The sequence below is a fragment of the Rhinatrema bivittatum genome, chromosome 19 (assembly GCF_901001135.1).
Source record: "Rhinatrema bivittatum chromosome 19, aRhiBiv1.1, whole genome shotgun sequence".
Taxonomy (NCBI): Eukaryota; Metazoa; Chordata; class Amphibia; order Gymnophiona; family Rhinatrematidae; genus Rhinatrema; species Rhinatrema bivittatum.
Genome location: NC_042633.1, coordinates 34,606,879 through 34,627,245, shown reverse-complemented (window position 1 = coordinate 34,627,245; position 20,367 = coordinate 34,606,879). Strand labels below are relative to the sequence as shown.

At 46.6% G+C, this 20,367-nt stretch overlaps 1 protein-coding gene across 10 annotated transcripts in view; it reads left to right on the top strand.

Annotated features, from left to right (window-relative positions):
* SYNGAP1 (synaptic Ras GTPase activating protein 1) overlaps positions 1-19,458 on the top strand; it is a 211,396-nt gene extending 191,938 nt beyond the window's left edge. For 3 of the 10 annotated variants that reach the window (XM_029584372.1, XM_029584380.1, XM_029584379.1), the window contains 3 exons: positions 2,343-2,564; positions 4,517-4,598; positions 17,520-19,458. In XM_029584372.1, coding sequence (XP_029440232.1) covers positions 2,343-2,564; positions 4,517-4,598; positions 17,520-17,680 — 465 coding nt within the window. In that variant the 3' untranslated portion in view covers positions 17,681-19,458. The other 7 variants (XM_029584381.1, XM_029584373.1, XM_029584374.1 and 4 more) reach the window with 6 other exon arrangements.
* Positions 19,459-20,367: the final 909 nt, after the last annotated feature.

The following is a 20,367-nucleotide window of genomic DNA, read 5'->3' as shown; positions in this document are numbered from 1 at the left end:
CCCCATCTTTTCGAAAGACTTCCTCACTTCTGTATGTTGTTGCGCTAGTATGTGATTTACTCAGATTAAGGAGAGGTGTACATAGTTGGGAATGTGTTTTATATTAAGTCAAGGGGGCCTAGTTCCAGGGGGTTCCAACTTGATTCTCTGTTTGCCCTCTCCTTTATTGGGGGGGGGGGGGGGGGGGGGGGTGGGGGTTGTTCACATAGACATCTTGACTTGGATACAGGTCAATACCAAGGGACTGCAGGTGGCGCTCTCGGTTATGGAGCAGTGCCTCAACGTTTTCTTCTCTGCTTCCATCGGCTGGTAGGGATGAATAAACCCACTTTTCTGGACTGATCCGTCGTACTTCAGGAATTAATATTATCAGACTGTTGCTGTTTCTGTGCATTAAGCTCAACATAAGAATATAAGATTTGCCATACTGAGTCACCAAGGATCCATCAAGCCTTGTATCCTGTTTCCAACAATCATCAATCCAAGTCACAAGTAATTGTTAGAATCCCAGAAGGTTGATAGATTCCATGTTGCTTATCCCAGGGAGAAGCAGTGGCTCCAGAACATGGGGGTCATGGGATGAGGCTGAAAAGGTAGATTCAGGCGTAATCTTAGGAAATGTTTATTTACGGAGAGAGAGGTGGCTTCCTAGTGGAGGTGGTGGAGACAGAAACAGTATCCTAATTCAAGAATGCATGGGATAAATATAGGGGATCTCTAAGGGAGAGATGGGAATTATAAAGCTAAATTAATTGGGTGGGTTGGCAGACTGGATGGGCTAGACACTCTTTTTCTGCCGTCATGTTTCTAAGTCCACCTTAATATAACGGTTTATGGACTTTTCTTCCAGGAAATGGTCCAAACCTTTTTAATTCGAGCTACATTAACTGCTTTTACCACATCCTTCAGCACCAAATCCCAAAGTTTAATTAAGCACTGAGTGAAAAAAACATTTACTCTTATTTGTCTTACATGTATTACGTAGTAACTTCATTCTATGTCCCCTAGTCTTTATTGTGCGCGACATTACGCACACAGTGCATGCACAGAGCCAGCATGCACCACACGTACCGACACCCTGTGGTGGGCAATAGAAGGCGCACAAGATGGCGCTGCCGCGCCTCCTACGAGGTGTGCCTACTGAGTCTAAAGCTAGACCTAGCTACTGGTGGGGCCACTCAACCCACTCGGAAGCCCACGTCCCCTTACCCCAACGGGATTGGGAATGATGTCTGTATGACGCGCCGAGCAAGGAGACCGCAGGAACTCTTACGGAAACCCCTCCAATGTCTCTGAATCGGAAGAATCCTCTTCTTCTTTTTTTTTTTTACCGGGGCTCAGCACTTACCAGCTGAGTACAGAGACGGTCTCCAGCTGCAAAGGGAGAGGGGCTTTAGCCGTCTCCACCATGCTCGGCTTCCTGCACCCGCAGGAACCATTCTATCCCCTTTATCATTTTGGTCGCCCCTCTCTGTACCTTTTCTAATTCTGCTAAATCTTTTTTGAGATGTGGTGACCAGGATTGCACAAAATTCTCAAGGTGCAGTAGCACCAAGGAGTGATTTATTTTATTTTTATTTATGTGTTTTTATATACCATTGTTTGGAACTGGCCTTCACAACGGTTTACATCTGAAACAACGGTACATATAACATAACGTTTAACAAGAGCGAAAACATGATATTCTCCGTTTTATTCTCCATTCCTTTTCTAATAATTCCTAGCATTCCTCTTTGCTTTCTTGACTGCTGCCACACACTTGTTCTTCTTAAGGTCAATGCTGAATGCTATGGGGCATATTTCAAGTCTGTACTGTATTCCATCAGTTACGATCATGGTCCGTGTTTGGAAGCCCTGAATTCTGTGGTGATCTCATGAAATGAATCCTGGATTCTGCAGGGTCTCGTGGGATCAGGCCTGGATTTTATAGGGATCTCATGGGATCAGTGCTGGATTCTGTGAGCTGCTCATTGGATCAGGTTTGAATTCTGTCTGTTTATCATAGGCTCAGAGTTTGCTGTGTGGGTTGTATGGACTCAGGGCTGAATTCTGTGAGGGTCTCATGGGATTGGGATTAGATTCTGTGAGGTATCATTAGATCAAAGCTGGATTCTGTGAGTTTCTGTCTTTCCTTTTCAGCATATATTTAGAAATGTATATAATTCCCGTATTTTCCACCACCTCATCGTACCTCCAGAGCCACCCTTTTTTTTTTTTTTTTTTTTAAATAAGCCGCTCAGCGGTGCTGACTTTTCAAAGAGGAGCCAATCTAACCTTAGCAGGCTGGATGATATTAAAAACTGCCTCTCCGGGCATTCTCTCTTCTCCTTCCCCCATACCAGGTGAAGGAATATGAGGAAGAGATCCATTCCCTCAAGGAGCGTCTGCTCAAGTCCAATCAAAAGCTGGAAGAGTATGAAAAGCGATTGTTCACCCAGGAGGAGCAGACCAATAAAATGCTCTTTCAGTACCAGGTGCGGCTGGAGCAGAGCGAGAAGCGTCTGCGGCAGCAGCAGGTGGAGAAGGATACGCAGATCAAAAGCATCATTAACAGGTTAGAAATGGTAAATACTCCGAGTATTCTTTTCTATTAGGGACATTGGGGGAGGGGGAGGGAAAGGGCAATTTACATTTGAAGGAAACATCAAAAATCAGCTTTTAGTTTCTCCATGAGTTGCATTTTTTATAAAGTGCTGTGAGTGTACACATCACTGTACAAGAGAGACCATATGGGGCGGGGCTGTTGATCTCTCAGATTTGTGGGGGAGGGCGGTTTTAAACTTGGGTTATTTATCATGGTCCGTGAAATGGATTGCTTTACTCCTCTCAGGTTAGCTGGAGATGAGTGTTGCACCAAATTTTTAGATTTCCACTTATTTTCCACACATTTCAGATTGCTGTATGGGGTACGCAGTTAGTTGCTGAGCGTGGCCTCTGTGTGCTAGAGTCAAGAATATCATCCAACGTTGAAGCTTCAGCTAAGCAGAACGCTTCACTAAGGAACTGTGGTCATTTTGTTTGAAGCACGGCGCAGTTCCTCTGCTAAATTCTTTTTCTGAACCTGCTGCCACCAATCTCTAAAAGCGTTTTTCCTTCCAGTAGAATGTGCTTCTTCATGATGTAATCAGCTATGATTGAGGTTTTTTGTTTTACCAGGAAAGCAATGATTAAAAGCTGATATTGATGATTTCTTAATGTAAGCTGATTTTGGAATGTCGCATGGCATTTCTTGATGGAAAGCTGAGGAGAGGCTTGGGGATTGGTCTCTGTTGCTGGGGGTGGGAGATGTAGATGAGCATAAGAGAGTCTCTTTTAGCAACATTCTAATCCTTAGTAGAATGTCAGCTGATAAATTCTCTGCTCTCGCTCATCTTATTTAAGTTATCCTTTGAATTATAAGGGCCTCAATAAGTGAAGGGGGTGTGCGTGATAAAAGATGAATGTTGGGATGGAATAGCTGCATAGAAGATGATGTTTGAGCAGATGCATAGGAGAGGATGTGTGTTGACAAGGAGGAACTGCCATGCTGGGTCAGACCAAGGATCCATCAAGCCCAGCATCCTTTTTCCAACAGAGGCCAAACCAGGCCACAAGATCCTGGCAATTACCCAAACACTAAGAAGATCCCATGCTACTGATGCAATTATTAGCAGTGGGTATTCCCTAAGTAAACTTGATTAATAGCCGTTAATGGACTTCTCCTCCAAGAACTTATCCAAACCTTTTTTAAACCCAGCTACACTAACTGCACTAACCACATCCTCTGGCAACAAATTCCAGAGCTTAATTGTGCGTTGAGTGAAAAATAGTTTTCTCTGATTAGTCTTAAATGTGCTACTTGCTAACTTCATGGAGTGCCCCTAGTCTTTCTATTATCCAAAAGAGTAAATAACCGATTCACATCTACTCGTTCAAGACCTCTCATGATCTTAAAGACCTCTATCATATCCCCCCTCAGCCGTCTCTTCTCCAAGCTGAACAGCCCTAACCTCTTCAGCCTTTCCTCATAGGGGAGCTGTTCCATCCCCTTTATCATTTTGAGAAGGAGAAGTTATGTAAATAAATAAGATGTGGAAGAGGTTGAATGTTGGACAAGAGGAGTTGCATGAAAGAGGATGAGTCAGGATGGAAGAGTTACATTGAAGAGAATGAGGTGGGAGGGAGGAATTGTGTAGAAGAGGATGAGTGTAGGGAGGGTTGAGTTGTATGCAAGTTTATGAGAGTTGGGAGAGAGGATTTGCTTGAAAGAGGATGAATGTTGAGAAGGAGGAGATATCTGGAAGGGGATGAATGTTGGGAGAGAGGAGTTGGGTGGAAGAAGAAGAGTGGGGAGGGAGAAGTTGTGTGGGTGAATGTTGGGAGGAAGGAGCGATTTTATCAGTGAGTGTTGGGAGGGAGGAAGGTATTGGAGTGCTGGGTTTTTAACCTAAAGCAGTTTGGCAAAGTAGAATGATTTGTAAAAGGACAGAGAACCTAGAAGTAGGATAATTTGTTCTCACTTTTCATTTTCATTCAGGTTGATGCTTGTCGAGGAAGAGATTCGGAAGGACCACACGCAAGATCCAATCGATCCCAAACGGAGACTTATCGACGCTCAGGTGGAAATTACAATGTCATTTTTCTTTTCTGTGTCCTCATCCTTCCATCTCACCCTGTCTTTGTCTTTCTTCATCAGTGGGGAGCATGCTATTCCATCCCACCATATCTCTATGCCAAGTAATAAATTGTGATCCCACTATGTGTGTGACACTATGCTACCCCACTGTGTGATATCATTACTTAGGTTCCAATCCAACAAGGCTGTGTGAGGCAACATCACTTGGGGGGGTCTTTCCCACAATGCTCTGAGTGATCTTATCACGAAAGTTCCCATCCCACCATGTCTGGAATGCTTTCCCCAATGCCATTAGTGATATCTTCACTGAGGCTTCTATCCCACCAAGTCAGTGTATGACATCATCAGTGGGGATCCCTTCCCACTAGGCTGTATATGACATCATCACTCAAGGAGGGGGTGGTCCTCCCCACCCTACCACGTCTGTGGGACGACAAATCATTAGAGGGTCTTATATTCTGAATGTGTGATATTGCTGGGGGATGGAAGGCTAATCTTACCATGTCTGTATGTGACATCATCCTAGAAACCTCATTTCACCATATTTATGACATCATTATACAGTAATTAAATGTTCAGAAAAGATGTATAAGTAATAAATGGAGTGTGTAGAAAAAGCATCTTCAGACACAGGCTACACTGGCTAGCAGATTATTTATCTAACTAGATAAATGATGCCTGACCGACGTGCCGCAAATGTGCGGGCGAACACGTCGGTCAGAGCAGAGCGTCAGCTCTTTGAAAACATGGCGGCGGCGAGGAGCGGTAGCGACGGCGCGCGCGAGGGAGGGAGGTAAGGACCTCCCCTGGAGATCTTCCCTTTGTGCCATCCGAAGGGGTTGTGAATGAGCTGAGAGAGTGGGAGGGAGGGGGGGGTGTGACGGAGGGAGGAGGGAGTGACTGGGGGGGGGAGAGGGGATGGAGTGACTGAGGGGAGGAGGGGGTGACTGAGGGGAGGGAGGGGAGGGGGAGGAGAGAGGGAGGGAGACTAGAGGGGGGAGGTGGGAGGGAGAATAGAGGGGGAGGGGAGAATGAGGGGGAAGGAAATGGACTGAAAAAAAAAATGTTAATGTAGTCTGTTGTTATGGGCTTAACGGCTAGTCTATGTATATATTAGTGAGAGATATTTAAAAAGAATTACTTTTCATGCTGATCAAAAGTGACCCGCTTTATCTTGGGAGCATCTAGTACAGCTAGGTTCATTTGGAGGAGAAGTCCATTAATGGCTATTAATCAATTATACTTAGGGAATAGCCACTGCTATTATTTGCATCATTAGCATGGGATCTTCTTAGTGTTTGGGTAATTGCCAGGTTCTTGTGGCCTGGATTGGCCTCTGTTGGAAACAGGATGCTGGGCTTGATGGACCCTTGGTCTGTCCCAGCATGGCAATTTCTTATGTTCTTATGTTCTTTCTTATGTTTTACAGTCTGTACAGTAGATAAACCATATAGAAAATGAGATGGCCGCAGGCAGAGACTGACCCGGAATCTGAGCAGGGCTCTAGATGGTGAAAGTGATTTCAGAGCTCAGGGTTGAATGGCTGATGGACTTCCTGTCATTTGTTTGCACATAAATCAAGAAGTGTGCAGGGAGAAGGCACAGCATCATCCAAAGTCTGTCTTCATATGTCATTTTCCTCTGCCATATCAGTACACCTGTCTCTTGTCTCTGACGCCTCATTTCTCTTGAGTACTCAGTGAAGTGCTCCACATTCAGTCCCCAGGTGGTAGAGTAGCTGGCACAGAAGTAAGTGTCAGGAGTGGCCTGCTTGGCTGCTGAAATATCTAGAGTGGAATCAGCTACCTTTCTGCTCTGTGCCCAGCTGCTAAAACACCTGTAAAGAAGTCAGGTGTTCCTTGCCCAGCTACTGGAGCACTGGGAAAAGATAGGGATGTCAGCTCTTTAATGCATCGCTGCTAGAATTTGAATGTAACTGAGTGGCCCTGGCCTAAACAGTAGGAAATCTGGAATGGATGTAGGGTGTGATATGTCTGCAGTCTATGCCATCCCCTCCACAGTGTGTTATTAAAGGGAACAGATCCACTATCATGAAAGCAAGTGACATTACCATCTTTCCTTCTTGTCCACCAGACAAATCCAGACAGATGGTCGTCTTCCCCCCCCCTCCCCATACCAGCAGATGGAGAAATAGAACCAAAGCTGTATTGGTACTTAAGTTACTGTAGCATGTGCAGTCTCAGTAGTCGCTGTCTCCAGCAGATGGTAGGGGTGTCTATCCTGCAATCAGATGAGTTGGTGAAGAAATTGCTTCTAGGGATGTTGGGTCCTTTTAAGCTGTTCTCCTAGTATAGTAGGGTCAGTGACTCTTGTTTAACTGTTACCCTTGCATTTAAGAAGGTCTTCATTCCCTAGCCTCTTCTTCTCTGAAAAGGATCCATTCCTTGGTTCCCGAAAACATCGCCAAAGGGAAAAGAAGTATTTTCCTTTTTAAGGGCTGATTGCTTCTGGGTGCATGTTTCTTTAAAAAAGTTAAAAAAAAAATTAATAATAAAATGCAGGGAACTGCAACTGGACAGGAAGGAGAGACTCAGTAACAATCAGGCCCGTGGTGCAGGCTGTTTTGGACACAGACTGTGTACAATGGAGAGGGAGAAACTTTCACTGGAGGAGGTGAGCATTATTCCTGCCACTTAGCGCTTGCAGCATAGCCACTCCCGCAGAGCGCAGGAAGTGGTACTCGGTCTTCTAAAATGACTTCCTCCAGATTCTGCAGATCAGGAGTGGAAGACTGTTCAGGGGACTCTTCCCCTGCTGGGGAGAGCAAGGTGGCTTCCATGAAGAAGGATTTGCTGAGCACTGATTCAGGCTCTGTCGGTGGTGATTCAGCCAGAGAGGGAATGGTAGCCATTTTGGCTTCTCTTGCAGTTCAAGGAGATTCTGGTGAGGCTTTTCATATCTTCCAGTCCTAGCCTCAATGGCTGGGAGGGCTAGAGCACAATGTGACAAAGCAGGGTGAGCCTGTATTTTGTAGGATTTGTGAGAGAAGGATTCTAAGGAACCCTTTTCACCTGAATTTATACTGATTGGGGCAGATTTTCAAAGGGTTACGTGCGTAACCCCGAAAACCTGCCCCTGAGCGCGCCGAGCCTATTTTGCATAGGCTCGGCGGCGCGCACAAGCCCTGGGACACGTGTATGTTCCGGGGCTTTCAAAAATGGGTGGTCCGGTGGCGGGGCAGCATTCCGGGAGCAGTTCGAGTCCTCCAGCACAGTGGCTGTGCCGGGGGATGGTGCGGGCCAGCAGCCGGCCGCGTGCGCAAGTTACGCCTTCCTTGGGCAGGCGTAACTTTGACAACAAAAGGTGGGGGTGGGGGATTTAGGTACGGCTGGGTGGAGGTTTAGATAGGGGAAGGGAGAGGAAGGTGGGGGGGGAGCTGAAAAAAAGTTCCCTCCAAGGCCGCTCCGATTTGGTTTGAATAGGTACCAACATTTGTTAATCAAGAGAGCAGTGAGTCACTCTGGCTGACTAACTGAAGTTAGACCGCATCTCAAAAAAGATATAATTGCGATGGAGAAGGTACAGAGAAGGGCGACCAAAATGATAATGGGAATGGAACAGCTCCCCTATGAGGAAAGGCTGAAGAGGTCAGGACTTTTCATCTTGGAGAAGAGACGGCTGAGGGGGGATATGATAGAGATGTTTAAAATCATGAGAGGTCTAGAACGGGTAGATGTGAATCGGTTATTTACTCTTTCGGATAGTAGAAAGACTAGGGGGCACTCCATGAAGTTAGCATGTGGCACATTTAAAACTAATCGGAGAAAGTTCTTTTTTACTCAACGCACAATTAAACTCTGAAATTTGTTGCCAGAGGATGTGGTTAGTGCAGTTAGTGTAGCTGTGTTTAAAAAAGGATTGGATAAGTTCTTGGAGAAGTACATTACCTGCTATTAAGTTCACTTAGAGAATAGCCACTGCCATTAGCAATGGTTACATGGAATAGACTTAGTGTTTGGGTACTTGCCAGGTTCTTATGGCCTGGATTGGCCACTGTTGGAAACAGGATGCTGGGCTTGATGGACCCTTGGTCTGACCCAGTATGGCATGTTCTTATGATTTTGGAGCGGCCTTGGAGGGAACGGGGAAAGCTATCGGGCCTCCCCTAGGGCTCGGCACGCGCAAGGTGCACAAGTGTGCACCACCTTGCATGCGCCAACCCTGGATTTTATAACATGCGCCCGGTAGAGTTCACATGTTATAAAATCGGGTGTACATTTGTGTACCCTGCACAAATGTACCCTGCGCACATAAGAATAAAAATCTGCCCCATTATGCATAAGGCATTTTTAATTTAAAAAAAAAATAAAAGATGCTGCTTCCAGAGGTTCACTACTGAAAGGCTCTCTCTGGGGGTTCCTGATCCCTTTCCATCCCAAGAAGAGAAGGTTAGAGGCCGATCTCTATTCTGAGATAGAATCGGCAGGGGTTTCGATGGAAGTTTCAGGAGGAACCTTCTGAGGAACTTCCTGGGGACAGTGATAGGGATAAGGATCATCTGGAGGAGGGTGAATAGGAGGGTGTTTGTCTCTTTTCTACGAAGAGTGGACCAAGATCTGGGATGGGGTAATGCAGAAGTGCTGTATGTGGTGGGTGGTGGAAGACTGAAGTGCACAGACCAAGAGAGGGATCTTGGAGTGATAGTGTCTGGTGATCTGAAGATGGCAAAGCAATGTGACAATGCGATAGCTAAATCCAGAAGAATGCTGACTGCATAGAAAGAGGAATAATCAGAAGCACGGAAGTCAGGCAAGAGGTGCACGGGAGAAAAAGTTACCTCTGGGGGAGCCAGATCTCACGCCCGGAAACGCGCTAGACCTTGAGGCAAGAAAGGGACCGTCTCTGCCTAAGCATCCTCTTCGTACTGGGGTTCCTCAGCTGGATACGGATACTTCGGGGCAGGATAAGGACCCAGAGGACCCGGACCCTCAGCCTATACCCCCGCATGGGGTGGATGCAGATCCTGATCTCCGGCTGCAGAGGGCGGTAAGAGGCTTGCAGGCCGTGGAGGGGGGTGACCCCAAAGTGGTTTGCCTTTCGGAAGGACGAGCTTGGCCCTCTTATTCCTTCTATCCTGGCACAGCTGGGCATTGAGAGTCGTCCTGAGGAGTCGAAATTAGGTACTATGGATCCTGTTTTGTTGGGCCTGAGAGGTCCAGCAACCGCCTTTCCCTTTCATTTTTCAGCTACAGACTGCTTGTTCTGAGAATGGGATACCCCAGATCTCGGGTTGAAAGTGGGAAAGGCCATGGATAAGCTTCATCCTCTGCCAGAGAATGCTTTGGAGATGCTGCGAGTGCCCAAGGTAGATGCGGCGATGACCGCTGTTACCAAAAGGAGTAACTGCGCTCAAGGACCTGCAGGACCGGAAGTTAGAGGTCCAGCTTAAGAGAATTTTTGAGGTCTCCACTCTGGGGGTCAAGGCAGCTATGTGCAGCAACTTCGCAATGATAGCAGGTCTTCGCTGGGTGCACCAATTGCAGGCTAATGCCGGCCTCTTCGAGGCGGAAGCTGCTCAGGCGGGTCGGCTGGAATCCTGCTTGGTCTGCTGTGCGGATGCGTTCCACGACTTGTTGTGGACTTCAGTGAGATCCATGGTGTTGGCAGTCTCGGCTCGTAGACTGTGGTTGAGACACTGGTCGGCAGACATGTCCTCCAAAGCCCAGCTGGGTTCTATGCCTTTTAAGGGAAAATTGCTGTTTGGAAAGGTCTTGGAGGATATGATTCAGTCTTTGGGCAAAAATAAGGTTCATCGGTTGCCGGAGGACAGGTCTCGGTCTCTGGGTTCCTTCTCTTCCAGAGCCAGATTCAGGGGGAATCGGCGATATCGACCAGCTAAAACGCCTAGCTCTTCCTTTCGGCCAGCGCAACCGAAGCAGCAGGCCTGGTCTCCGCCTTTTCGTGGCCGAAGATTCAGCAGAGCAGCTGCGGCCCAGTCTGCTCCCGGGTCCAAATCCTCACAATGAAGGAGCGCTGGCCCATTCCTCAGTGCCGGCTGTAGGGGGCAGACTGTCCCTATTTTTCGAGGAATGTGCCAAGATCACAACGGATCAGTGGATGCTGACCGTGATAAAACAAGCTACGCTTTAGATTTTGCACGGCACCCTTGGGACCGGTTTCTCGTCTCTCCCTGCGGATACGCGACGAAACGTCAGGCGGTTTAGGACACTTTACAGCCTCTTCTTCTGCTAGAGGCCATCGTCCCTGTACCCATAGGAGCATGAAGGAAAGGTCAGTATTCCATTTACTTCATAGTCCCAAAGAAGGAGGGAACGTTCCGGCCCATCCTGGACCTAAAGAGTATAAACACGTGCCTCAGAGTACCACAGTTTCGCATGGAAACTCTTCGGTCGGTCATTGCCTCGGTCAGAAAGGGGGAGTTCTTGGCATCCCTAGATCTCACGGAGGCATATCTGCATATCTGCCTAAGACCGACTCATCAGCGGTTTCTTCGCTTTGCAATCCTGGGCCAGCACTTTCAGTTTCAAGCTCTTCCCTTCGGTCTGGCCACTGCACCTCGGACGTTCACCAAAGTAATGGTGGTGGTGGCGGCCCAGCTTCGGAGGGAAGGACTTTTAGTGCATCCCTATCTGGACGACTGGTTGATTCGTGCAAAATCGGCTGATCTCACGCTGGGCGGAACAGCATGAAGTCAGCATCGCAGCGTCTCACATAGCCGGTATGGACAACGGGCAAGCAGACTTTCTCAGCAGGCACCACCTCGATCCTAGGGAGTGGGAGTTGGCAGACGCGGCTTTTCAGATCATCTGCGAGGAATGGGGCACGCCCAGCAAGGACCTCATGGCAACGTTTCAGAATGCCAAAGCCCCGCAGTTCTACGGATGGCACAGAGAGACGGGGACAGAAGGGGGTCGATGTACTCGTGCTTCCCTGGCCCACCGGGATCCTGCTGTGTACGTCTTTCTGCCTTGGCCACTGATCGGCAAGGTGCTTCGGCACATAGAGCTTCATCCAACGGAGGTAATTCTGGTAGCTCCAGAATGGCCGAGACGTCCTTGATTTGTGGACCTTCTCAACCTGGCACGAGCGGGACCTCTGCGGTTTCCACATCTTCCAGACCTACTGCATCAGGGTCCTGCCTGTTGGAGGAAGTAGAGCGCTTTTGTCTCGCGGCATGGCTTTTGAAAGGCGCCGCTTGAGTCGTAAAGGTTATTCTCCGGCTGTGGTGGCAACTCTGCTGAACTCGCGTAAGACGTCTACCAACCTAGCGTATGTTAGAGTATGGAGGATTTTTGAGTCGTGGTGTCTAGAGCAGGAGGTAGTCCCAATAAAGCGTCTGTGTCAGATATTCTCGGTTTTCTTCAAAATGGTCTTGCCTAGGGTTTGTCCTGTAGCTCCCTGAGGGTTCAAGTCGCGGCGCTTGGCTGATTACATGGTAATATTCACGGTGTGGCTTTGGCGGCACACTCGGATGTGGTTTGTTTTCTACGGGGCGCCAAGCATTTGCGGCCTCCAGTGCGGCATCCTTGAACATCTTGGAATTTAAATTTAGCGCTCAACACTCTGGTCTCAGCTCCCTTTGAGCCTTTGAAGAGGGCAACCCTGAAGGACCTGACTTTGAAAGTTATCTTTCTGGTTGCTATTACGTCGGCTCGTAGAGTATCAGAGCTCCAAGCCCTTTCTTGTAGGGAACCATTCTTGTGGATTTCAGATTCGGGGGTTACAATACAAACTGTGCCTTCCTTTCTACTGAAAGTGGTTTCGGCCTTCCATGTCAACGAATCGAAGGAACTTCTGGCTTTCCCGGACGTAGATCGGTCGGATCCGTTGTCTGGGGATTTGCAGAGGCTGGATGTTTGCAGAGCGTTATTACGTTATTTGAAGGTCACCAATGATTTTTGGCTGATGGGCCACCTGTTCGTACTGTGGAGTGGTCCCAAGCGTGGTAGGATGGCGTCTAAGACTACCATAGCTCGCTGGTTGAAGGAGGCCATTAACTTGGCCTATTTATTGCATGGTAAACCTCTTCCGCTGAGGCTTCGTGCTCACTCTACGTGTTCTCAGGCGGCTTCTTGGGTGGAATGTCACTTGGTGTCGCCGCAGGAGATCTGTCAGGCAGCTACTTGGAAATCCATTTATAATTTTGTGAGGCATTACCTATTTGGATGTACAGGCACAGGGGTCTGCGGAGTTTGGAGCAGGTGTGCTGCAAGCGGGCCTCTTCAGATCCCACCCCAAGTAGGCCAGCTCTGGTACATCCCAGGAGTCTGGACTGATCCGGGTATGTACAGGGAAAGGAGAATTAGTTTCTTACCTGATAACTTTCGTTCCTGTAGTACCATGGATCAGTCCAGAGTCCCGCCCGTAAGATACATGGAAGTTAGAGAGAGTCCGCTCGCTCCCTATTTCTTCTGTTGTCAAATCTGCAGAAAATGCTATCCCGTTTTGGATTGTCCTTGTTTCAGTGGGTCCACAGGTTCCGTTCCTTGAGGGGTTATGTGACCCGAATTTTCTTTTCCTTTTTTATAGTTGAGAGGTTCTAGTAGTTCTGAGGTCATACTGTTTTGACATTGAGTAATACTGCCGGGACTGTAGGTGGCACTATCCTGTGTAAGGCGGAGTTTGTTTTAAAAACATATCTGTCTCCGTCTGCTAGGGGGGGGGGGCAAAACCCAGGAGACTGGACTGATCCGTGATACTACGGAACAAAAATTATCAGGTAAGAAACTAATTTTCCTATGCTTTTGATGCAACTTCAACATTGCTCTCTGTTTTGATGGTGGAGGGAAGGAGAATTGGATTTAGATAATAACCAACATGGGTCCTGACTTTTACGGTCTGGGGTACTGATGTGTAGCCATAAGGAAAAAAAAGCACAGGTAATGGTGGTTATGGCAGCTCTTCTTCAGAGAGAAGGATTCATGGTACATTTGTACTTGGATGATTGGTTAATCTGAGCAAAACCAAAGGAAGATTATCATCTTTCAGTTCAGGGGGTATTGTACTATTGCAAAATTTAGGCTGAGTGATTCATTTTGCAAAGAATAAACTGGTCCTATTGCTGGAACTGGAATACTTGGATGCTCGTTTCTAAACTAGAGAAGGAAAGGTGTTTCTTACAACAGAGGGAAGGTTACATCTTGAGAGGTAGGCTTGCTAGTTTTTGTGGATGAAGATTCCTAGAGTCTGAGATTATCTTAAAGTGCTGATATCTATGGTGTCTACTCTGGATTTGGTTCCTTGGGCAACTGCTCATATGAGACTGTTGAAGAAGGCTCTTCTCTCATGATGGAATTCTCAAGGTCAGGTTACCCCTTCAAGGGGGAGGCCAGATTCAGTCTTTCCCAGTGGCTCCTACAAGACAATTTATCCAAAGGGATGGCTTTGGCATTTCAGATTGGTTAATAGTAATCATAGATGCCAGTCAGAGTGGCATCCGTTTTAAGGCAGATGACACGGTTAATGGACTGTGTGAAACAGACTGATGGATCAGTTGATTAAAGACGAAGGCGATCAGGAGGGCCTTGCTGTCCTTCTTTCCTCTGGTCAGAAGTGAGGCAGCATGAGTTCTGTCAGACAATGCGACAGCAGGGGCATATATACACAAGCAAGGAGATACCAGAAGCCTAGCAACTTCCTTGGAAGTGTGCGGAGTAGCATTTAAGAACTCTTTTGCCTTCTTGCATCGCCAGGTTGAGAATGTGCAGGCGGATTTCTTGAGCAAGTACAATCTGGATCCTGGGAAATGGGAGCTGGCAGAGAGTGTGCTCTCCCTCATCAGATCCTGGTGAGAAGAACCTTGGCTAGATTTTATGACAACAGGACTGAATGCCAAAGCATTGGAATCAGAGTGTGTGGATGCCCCGTTTCAGCCATGGCCTTAAGATGGTACTATAAGTATTTCCTCCTTAGCCTTTGATGGAAACGATAAAGTGTATAGAAAGGAACCGAGGTCAAGTGATTCTACTGGTCCAAATGGCTGTGATTTGTGCATTTAATAAGCCTCAGGTTAGAAGGACCTTTGAGGATCAGTCAAGTTCCCAGTCTTCTGCATTAGGGTCCGATTTTTCTTGGACGAGGTGGATCGTTTTTGTCTCATGGCTTGACTTTTGAAAGGAGAAATTTGAGAGTTAAAGGCTATTTGGAGGAGAGGTGATTACAACTTTGCTTCAAGCCAGGAAGACTTTGACTTCCTTAGCATATATGTGAGTCTGTAAGATGTTTGAGACCTAGTGTTAGGAGTTAGGGGTGTTCAGTTCAGGCTTTGATTCCCATGATCCTCTCCTCCTTGCAGGCAGGTTTGCAGAAGGTACAAGTGGCAGCATTGTCCTGTTAGAGAGAGAAAATTCAGAGATCCTCATTAGCTTCACACCTGGATGTGCTTTTGCGACCTTCAGTTAGGAGTTTGATCCCACCATGGAACCTGAATTTATTTATTTATTTTATTTGTGATTTTTCTATACCGGCATTCACGGAGTTCGTATCATGTCGGTTTACATAAAACAAGGGGTGAGCAATACAAAACTATAACTTGAATGTATACATTACAACTTATAACAGATTATAACAAATTATAACAAGTGCTCAGAAGAAGAAGTTACAATAAAACAGGGATGATTCTTTAGTCCAATTTAGTCTTAAAAGTCTTGTCCAAGCCTCCTTTTGAGTCTATTAGGAGAGCATCTTTGAAGGATTTTATTCTGAAGGCGGAGCTTTTGCTCACTATCTGTTTGGCAGGGCGATATTTCTGACTTGCAGACACTGTCATGCAGAGATCCTTTTTATGTTTTCACAGGATGGGGTTTCTAGTTACACAGTTCCATCGTTTTTTTTTTTTATTAACCAAAGGTGGGCTCTTCCTTTTATTTAGGTCAATCGGTAGAGTTGCCTGTGTTTTTAATAATTCAAGGTCCGGTTCAGCTGATCACACTCAGGAGCTGCATGTTTTGGATGTGTAGAGCTCTCCTGATATATTTGAAGGTCAATAATGAGTTTCGGAGGTCAGACCATCTTTGTTTTATTCAGTGGTTTACAACAAAGGGGAGAAGGCATCTTAAGGTTTCTATTGTTAGATGGATTGGTCTAAATTTCAAGGCACTAGAGGTTCCCATAGTGGTTCCCATAGTGGTTCCCTTAGTGGCTCATGCCACTAAGGCTCAGGCAGCTTCGTGGCTGAGTGTCAGTTGATGTCGCCGCAGGATATTTGTAGGTTGGCAACTTAGTCTTCTCTGCCTGCCTTTTCAAAATACTACAGATTGAATGGCCAGGCTCCAGATGCTGCTGATTTTCCAAGCAAGTCTTTTTGGTTCCCACCCAGGTTAGGATGGCTTGGATACATCCCATTCATATGGACTGGTCTGGTGGATGATAAGGAAGGAAACATTGATTCAAACCTGCTAATTTTCTTTCCTTGAGACCTACCAGATCAGTCCAGAATCCCGCCCTTTAATTCTGTAGACTGCTCTTCCGAGTTTGTTTATATGCAGTGATTTTGTTTCTTTGATAGTTTAAGGTGCCATCATTTTCTCTGTGAAAAGGTATCAAGCCTAGTTTTGGGTTCATTGACTGTTTATTTCTCCTGCTTGAAGGGGTTCGTTTAGCTTTGTTACAGATTTACAGAGATACTGAAGGTGGCACAGCAACTTAAGTACCAAGAGTACAGTCAAGATTTGTTCTGTCTCCTTCTAGGGAGAAAAACCCACCTGTCTGGACTGGTCTGGTAGAACTCAAGGAAAGAAAACTAGCAGGTAAGAACCAAATTTTCCTTACATTTTTAAGAGGTTTCCACTGGATTATTATGGAGTATTATTGAGGATGACAGGGCTGGGATTGAAAGTTTGCAGCAGCTGAAGGTTTCTCTATAGAGTATTATTGAGAGTAATGGGATTGGAATTGCCTTGTTATAGTAGCTAGAGGTTCTCCATAGAGCATAATTGAGGATGAGGGGGCTAGGATTGCTATGTTGCACACCTAGAGGTACCCCATGGTATATTATGGACAGGATGAGGAGGCTGGGATTGCCATGTTATGGCAATTGAAGATTCCCCATAGACTATTATTGAGAATGACAGAGCTGGGATTGCCATGTTATGGCAGCTGGAGGTCATCCATACAGCATTATTGAGGATGAGAGCTGGAGGTTCTGCATAGAGTATTATTGAGGGTAATTAGGCTGGGATTGTCCTGTTACTGCAACTGAAATTTCTTCATATTGATGGTGATAGAGCTGGCATTGCCATCTTACAGCAGCTGGAGGTTCTCCATAGAGTTGTATTGATGATGATAGAGCTGGGATTGCCATGTTAGAGCAGCTGGAGGTTCTCCATAGAGTATTATTGGTTGGTTGTTTATTATATTTATATTCAGCTTTAGGGCACTTCAAAGCTGATTACATTCAGGTACTGTAGGTATTTCCCTGACCCCCATGGAGTGTTAAGGAAGGTAACGGTGCTGGGCTTGCCATGTGGCACACCTGGATGTTTCCTATGAATAGAGTGCTGGTGCTGACAAGAGGTTAGTGTTTATTCATTGAAAGATTTTTACATTGATGCTTTTGGTGTACTGTGGGAATACAGGGGCAATTTTACTGGGAAGAACATGTGTTTATTGGAGATATCGAGTTGGTTGTCTTTATATTATAAAGTGCCAAAATCCTAATTTCTGGACTCTCTTGAGCAGAAGCCCAATGATTGGTCCAGGGCCAGCTGGCCTCATCCTTTTTTGGTAGTAATATTTGGCATACTAATGTTTATCTGCCTTAATACTTATGGGTAAAACCCTTGATTCTTGTAGTGTCAGGTCACATGGTGGGAGGTTGGCGGTAACACTGATGTTAGAAGAACCTTGACTGGGGTCTTTGTTAACGCCACTGTTTGGCTGTTCCGTTGTTAAATAAACTTGTGCTTGTCGGTCTCTTTGCAGGAGAGGCAGCTTTCCTCCATGGGTGCAGCAAACCCGCGTCTGACAACCTCGATGATGACACAGCCGCCATGGAACGGGATGATGTCGGCACATCCGCCTCTGCCGCCTCGACTCCAAATCACCGAAAATGGCGAGTTTCGCAACACAACTGACCACCACTAGCCACACTGTTGGGCATGCTCAGAATGAGATCATGGACAAAGGGTGGGGGTGGGGGGGGGAGGGTGGAGCTTCCAAAACAAAATGGCTGCCTTCCAACTAGAAAGACTAAACTAGTCTTACCTCTTGTCTAAAGATGCAAGCTGCAGATCTCCAAAGATATGGCTTTCTCCATGATCTGCAGATAAGTCTCTGATGCACAATGAGAGGATGTGGCTACCTCCCTAATCTACAGCGAGGTCTCTGAAGTGGACACAGCTTCCTCCCAGGTCTGCAGAGAAATCACTGAAGTATGTTGAGGAGGTTGTGGTTTCTCCCCTCTTGGCAGAAAGGTCATTGATGTTTGAGGAGATGTGGCTTTCTCCCAGATCTGCAGAGGTCTCGGTTGGTACTTGCATGAGCTCTGCAGAGAGTCTGGGGCATTTCTCTGTTTTATATATACACACACCGTAATATGGGAAATGCTCCTAAAGGAGAGAAGGCCCCCCTAGTCATCCTTCCTGGCCTGGAGCCATTTGAAAGCATTTAAGAATTGCTTTCTAGTGCCAACATTGTCCTCTACACCAGCCCGTGCCCTTGGCTCATGATTTTCCGTCTGTCTTCACTGGGCATACCCATTACTATCCTCCTCCATTACCAGCAGCTGTCACCCCACCAAAGAGGTCCTCTGGGAGCCAGAGGCAGGGCCCTCCCAGGGAGGGAGAGGGCTGCTACCATTCAGAGGAGCTTCAAAAAGGGCAGCTACGTGTGACCAGCGAGAGACAGTGAAAGCCCCCCACGCTTGGTGCACTTAGCTTGGTTTCTGTAGTTTTCTATCCACCTTATTCCGTTTCAGGCTGCTCTTCCCTTCCCTCACCTTGAGCCTTCCAGAAAACTGACAACCTGCCCTCCAGATGTGAACTGCCCCATGCCTTTATCCTCGGGGAGGCAAAGGTTGAGCCGTTTTCCCAGCAGCCCTCTCTCCTTGGATCCTCACCTAGGTCAAGTTTTCCTTTTCTGCTGCTTCTCCTCTCCTTTTACTACTCTGCCTGCCCTTTCAACCGTTCCTCTCCCCGTCCACAGCAGGGGGGGGTGGTGCCAACCCAGGGCTGACCCGTTCCGAAGGCGGGAGGCGTGAAGGTGCCCCGTGTCTCACCGTGGCTGACAGCTCAGCTGCCTGATGATTGTTATAAAGCAAAGTGATTGTACTGGTTGTTTTGATGTCCTGTGTACATTTATATTTAAGAAAAAAAAATAACTTAAAAGAAAAAATTATTTAAAAAAAAAATTATAAGCAGACTCTAAATTGCAATTATATTAATTGATTGATCCTGTTCTTCTTTTCTCTCCCCCTTCTCCCGGAGTTTGGTATCTTTGTACCCCTTGGAGCCACATATTTTTTTTTTTTTTCCGGTAACCCCATCTCTTTTCCTTCTCACCCCAGAAAATGAAGAGAAATATCCCTCCCAAATGCGCTCTTTCTACGTTCTGTAAAAGTGTACATATGTGAGGCTGGATTCCCCTGCAGCTCGCTATCTGCTGTAATTATGGCACATTTGTACTGTATATAATCGATCGCAATTCTGTATATACTTCCTGCCTGGCACAGAGTCTCAGGTCCTGGAGGGGCGATGCCAAGGGGGAATGTCTGTGTGTGTGTGCGCGTGTGTCTCTCTCTCTCTTTCTCTCTCTCTCTCTCTCTCTGGCTCTTTTTTTGTCTGTTTTTCTTTCTCAATTTTTTCTTTCTGGGGTGTGTGCTGAAAAAGAAATAACGTTTAATAAAAAGCAATTGTTACCTTTTACTGGCGTCTCCCTTCTGCTGCTTCTTTTGGTTTTCGAGGAACGGGCTCCACCCATGGGAGGACGGTGGAGACAGGGCCGTCTGCAAAGATTAGAGGAATCTGCAGGTGCTGTTAGGGGGGGGCTTCTGAGTCGTCATCCTTGTTTGGATTTAGGATTTAATTAGCGTTCCAAACCCAAGTTCAAGGTGAGTTGCATGTGCTAGAGTAGGTAAGTCCTGTGGCTCAGAGAGGGCTTAAGAGTCCTTATACCAGGAAAGTCTGGGACAGGCAAAGAGGATCCTTAGTGTGCAGAAGTGAGGGGAAAGCCAGCGATCACCTGAGATTTATGGCACTGTACCTGGAAGTAAATTGGCTAGACGAGATGGACCATATAGTCCTTATCTGCTGTGGGATTCTGTATTTTGATGTCATTCCTCCTGCTCCTCAGTGCTTTTGGTGAGTGTGGCAAACAGTTAATTTCTGGGTAAGATAAGGACTAAATTAATTAAATCAAGTAATAAGTCATTCCCTGTTCGTACCCAGATCAGTCCAGACTCCTGGGTTTTGCCTCCCTTCCAGCAGATGGAGACGGAGAACCTGTCTCAGATATTGTCTCTTAACCTGGTGTGCCACCTGCAGCTCCTCAGTATTTCTCTGTCTCCAGCAGATGGAGGAGGTGCAAAACTTGCTGTTCTGCTGAGTTTAAAAAAAAAAAAGAATAAGATAAAATAATAGAAGAGGATTTTTAGCTTCAAAAAGAGGAAGGCCCTGGACTGGACATACCCAGATCAGTCCAGACCAGTGGGTTATGCACTCCCACCAGCAGATGGAGGCAGAGAAACAAAACGTTGAGGTTCTGCTATATACCAAGTGTGCCACCTGCAGCTCCTCAGTATTTCTCTGTCTCCAGCAGATGGGGGTGATGCATGC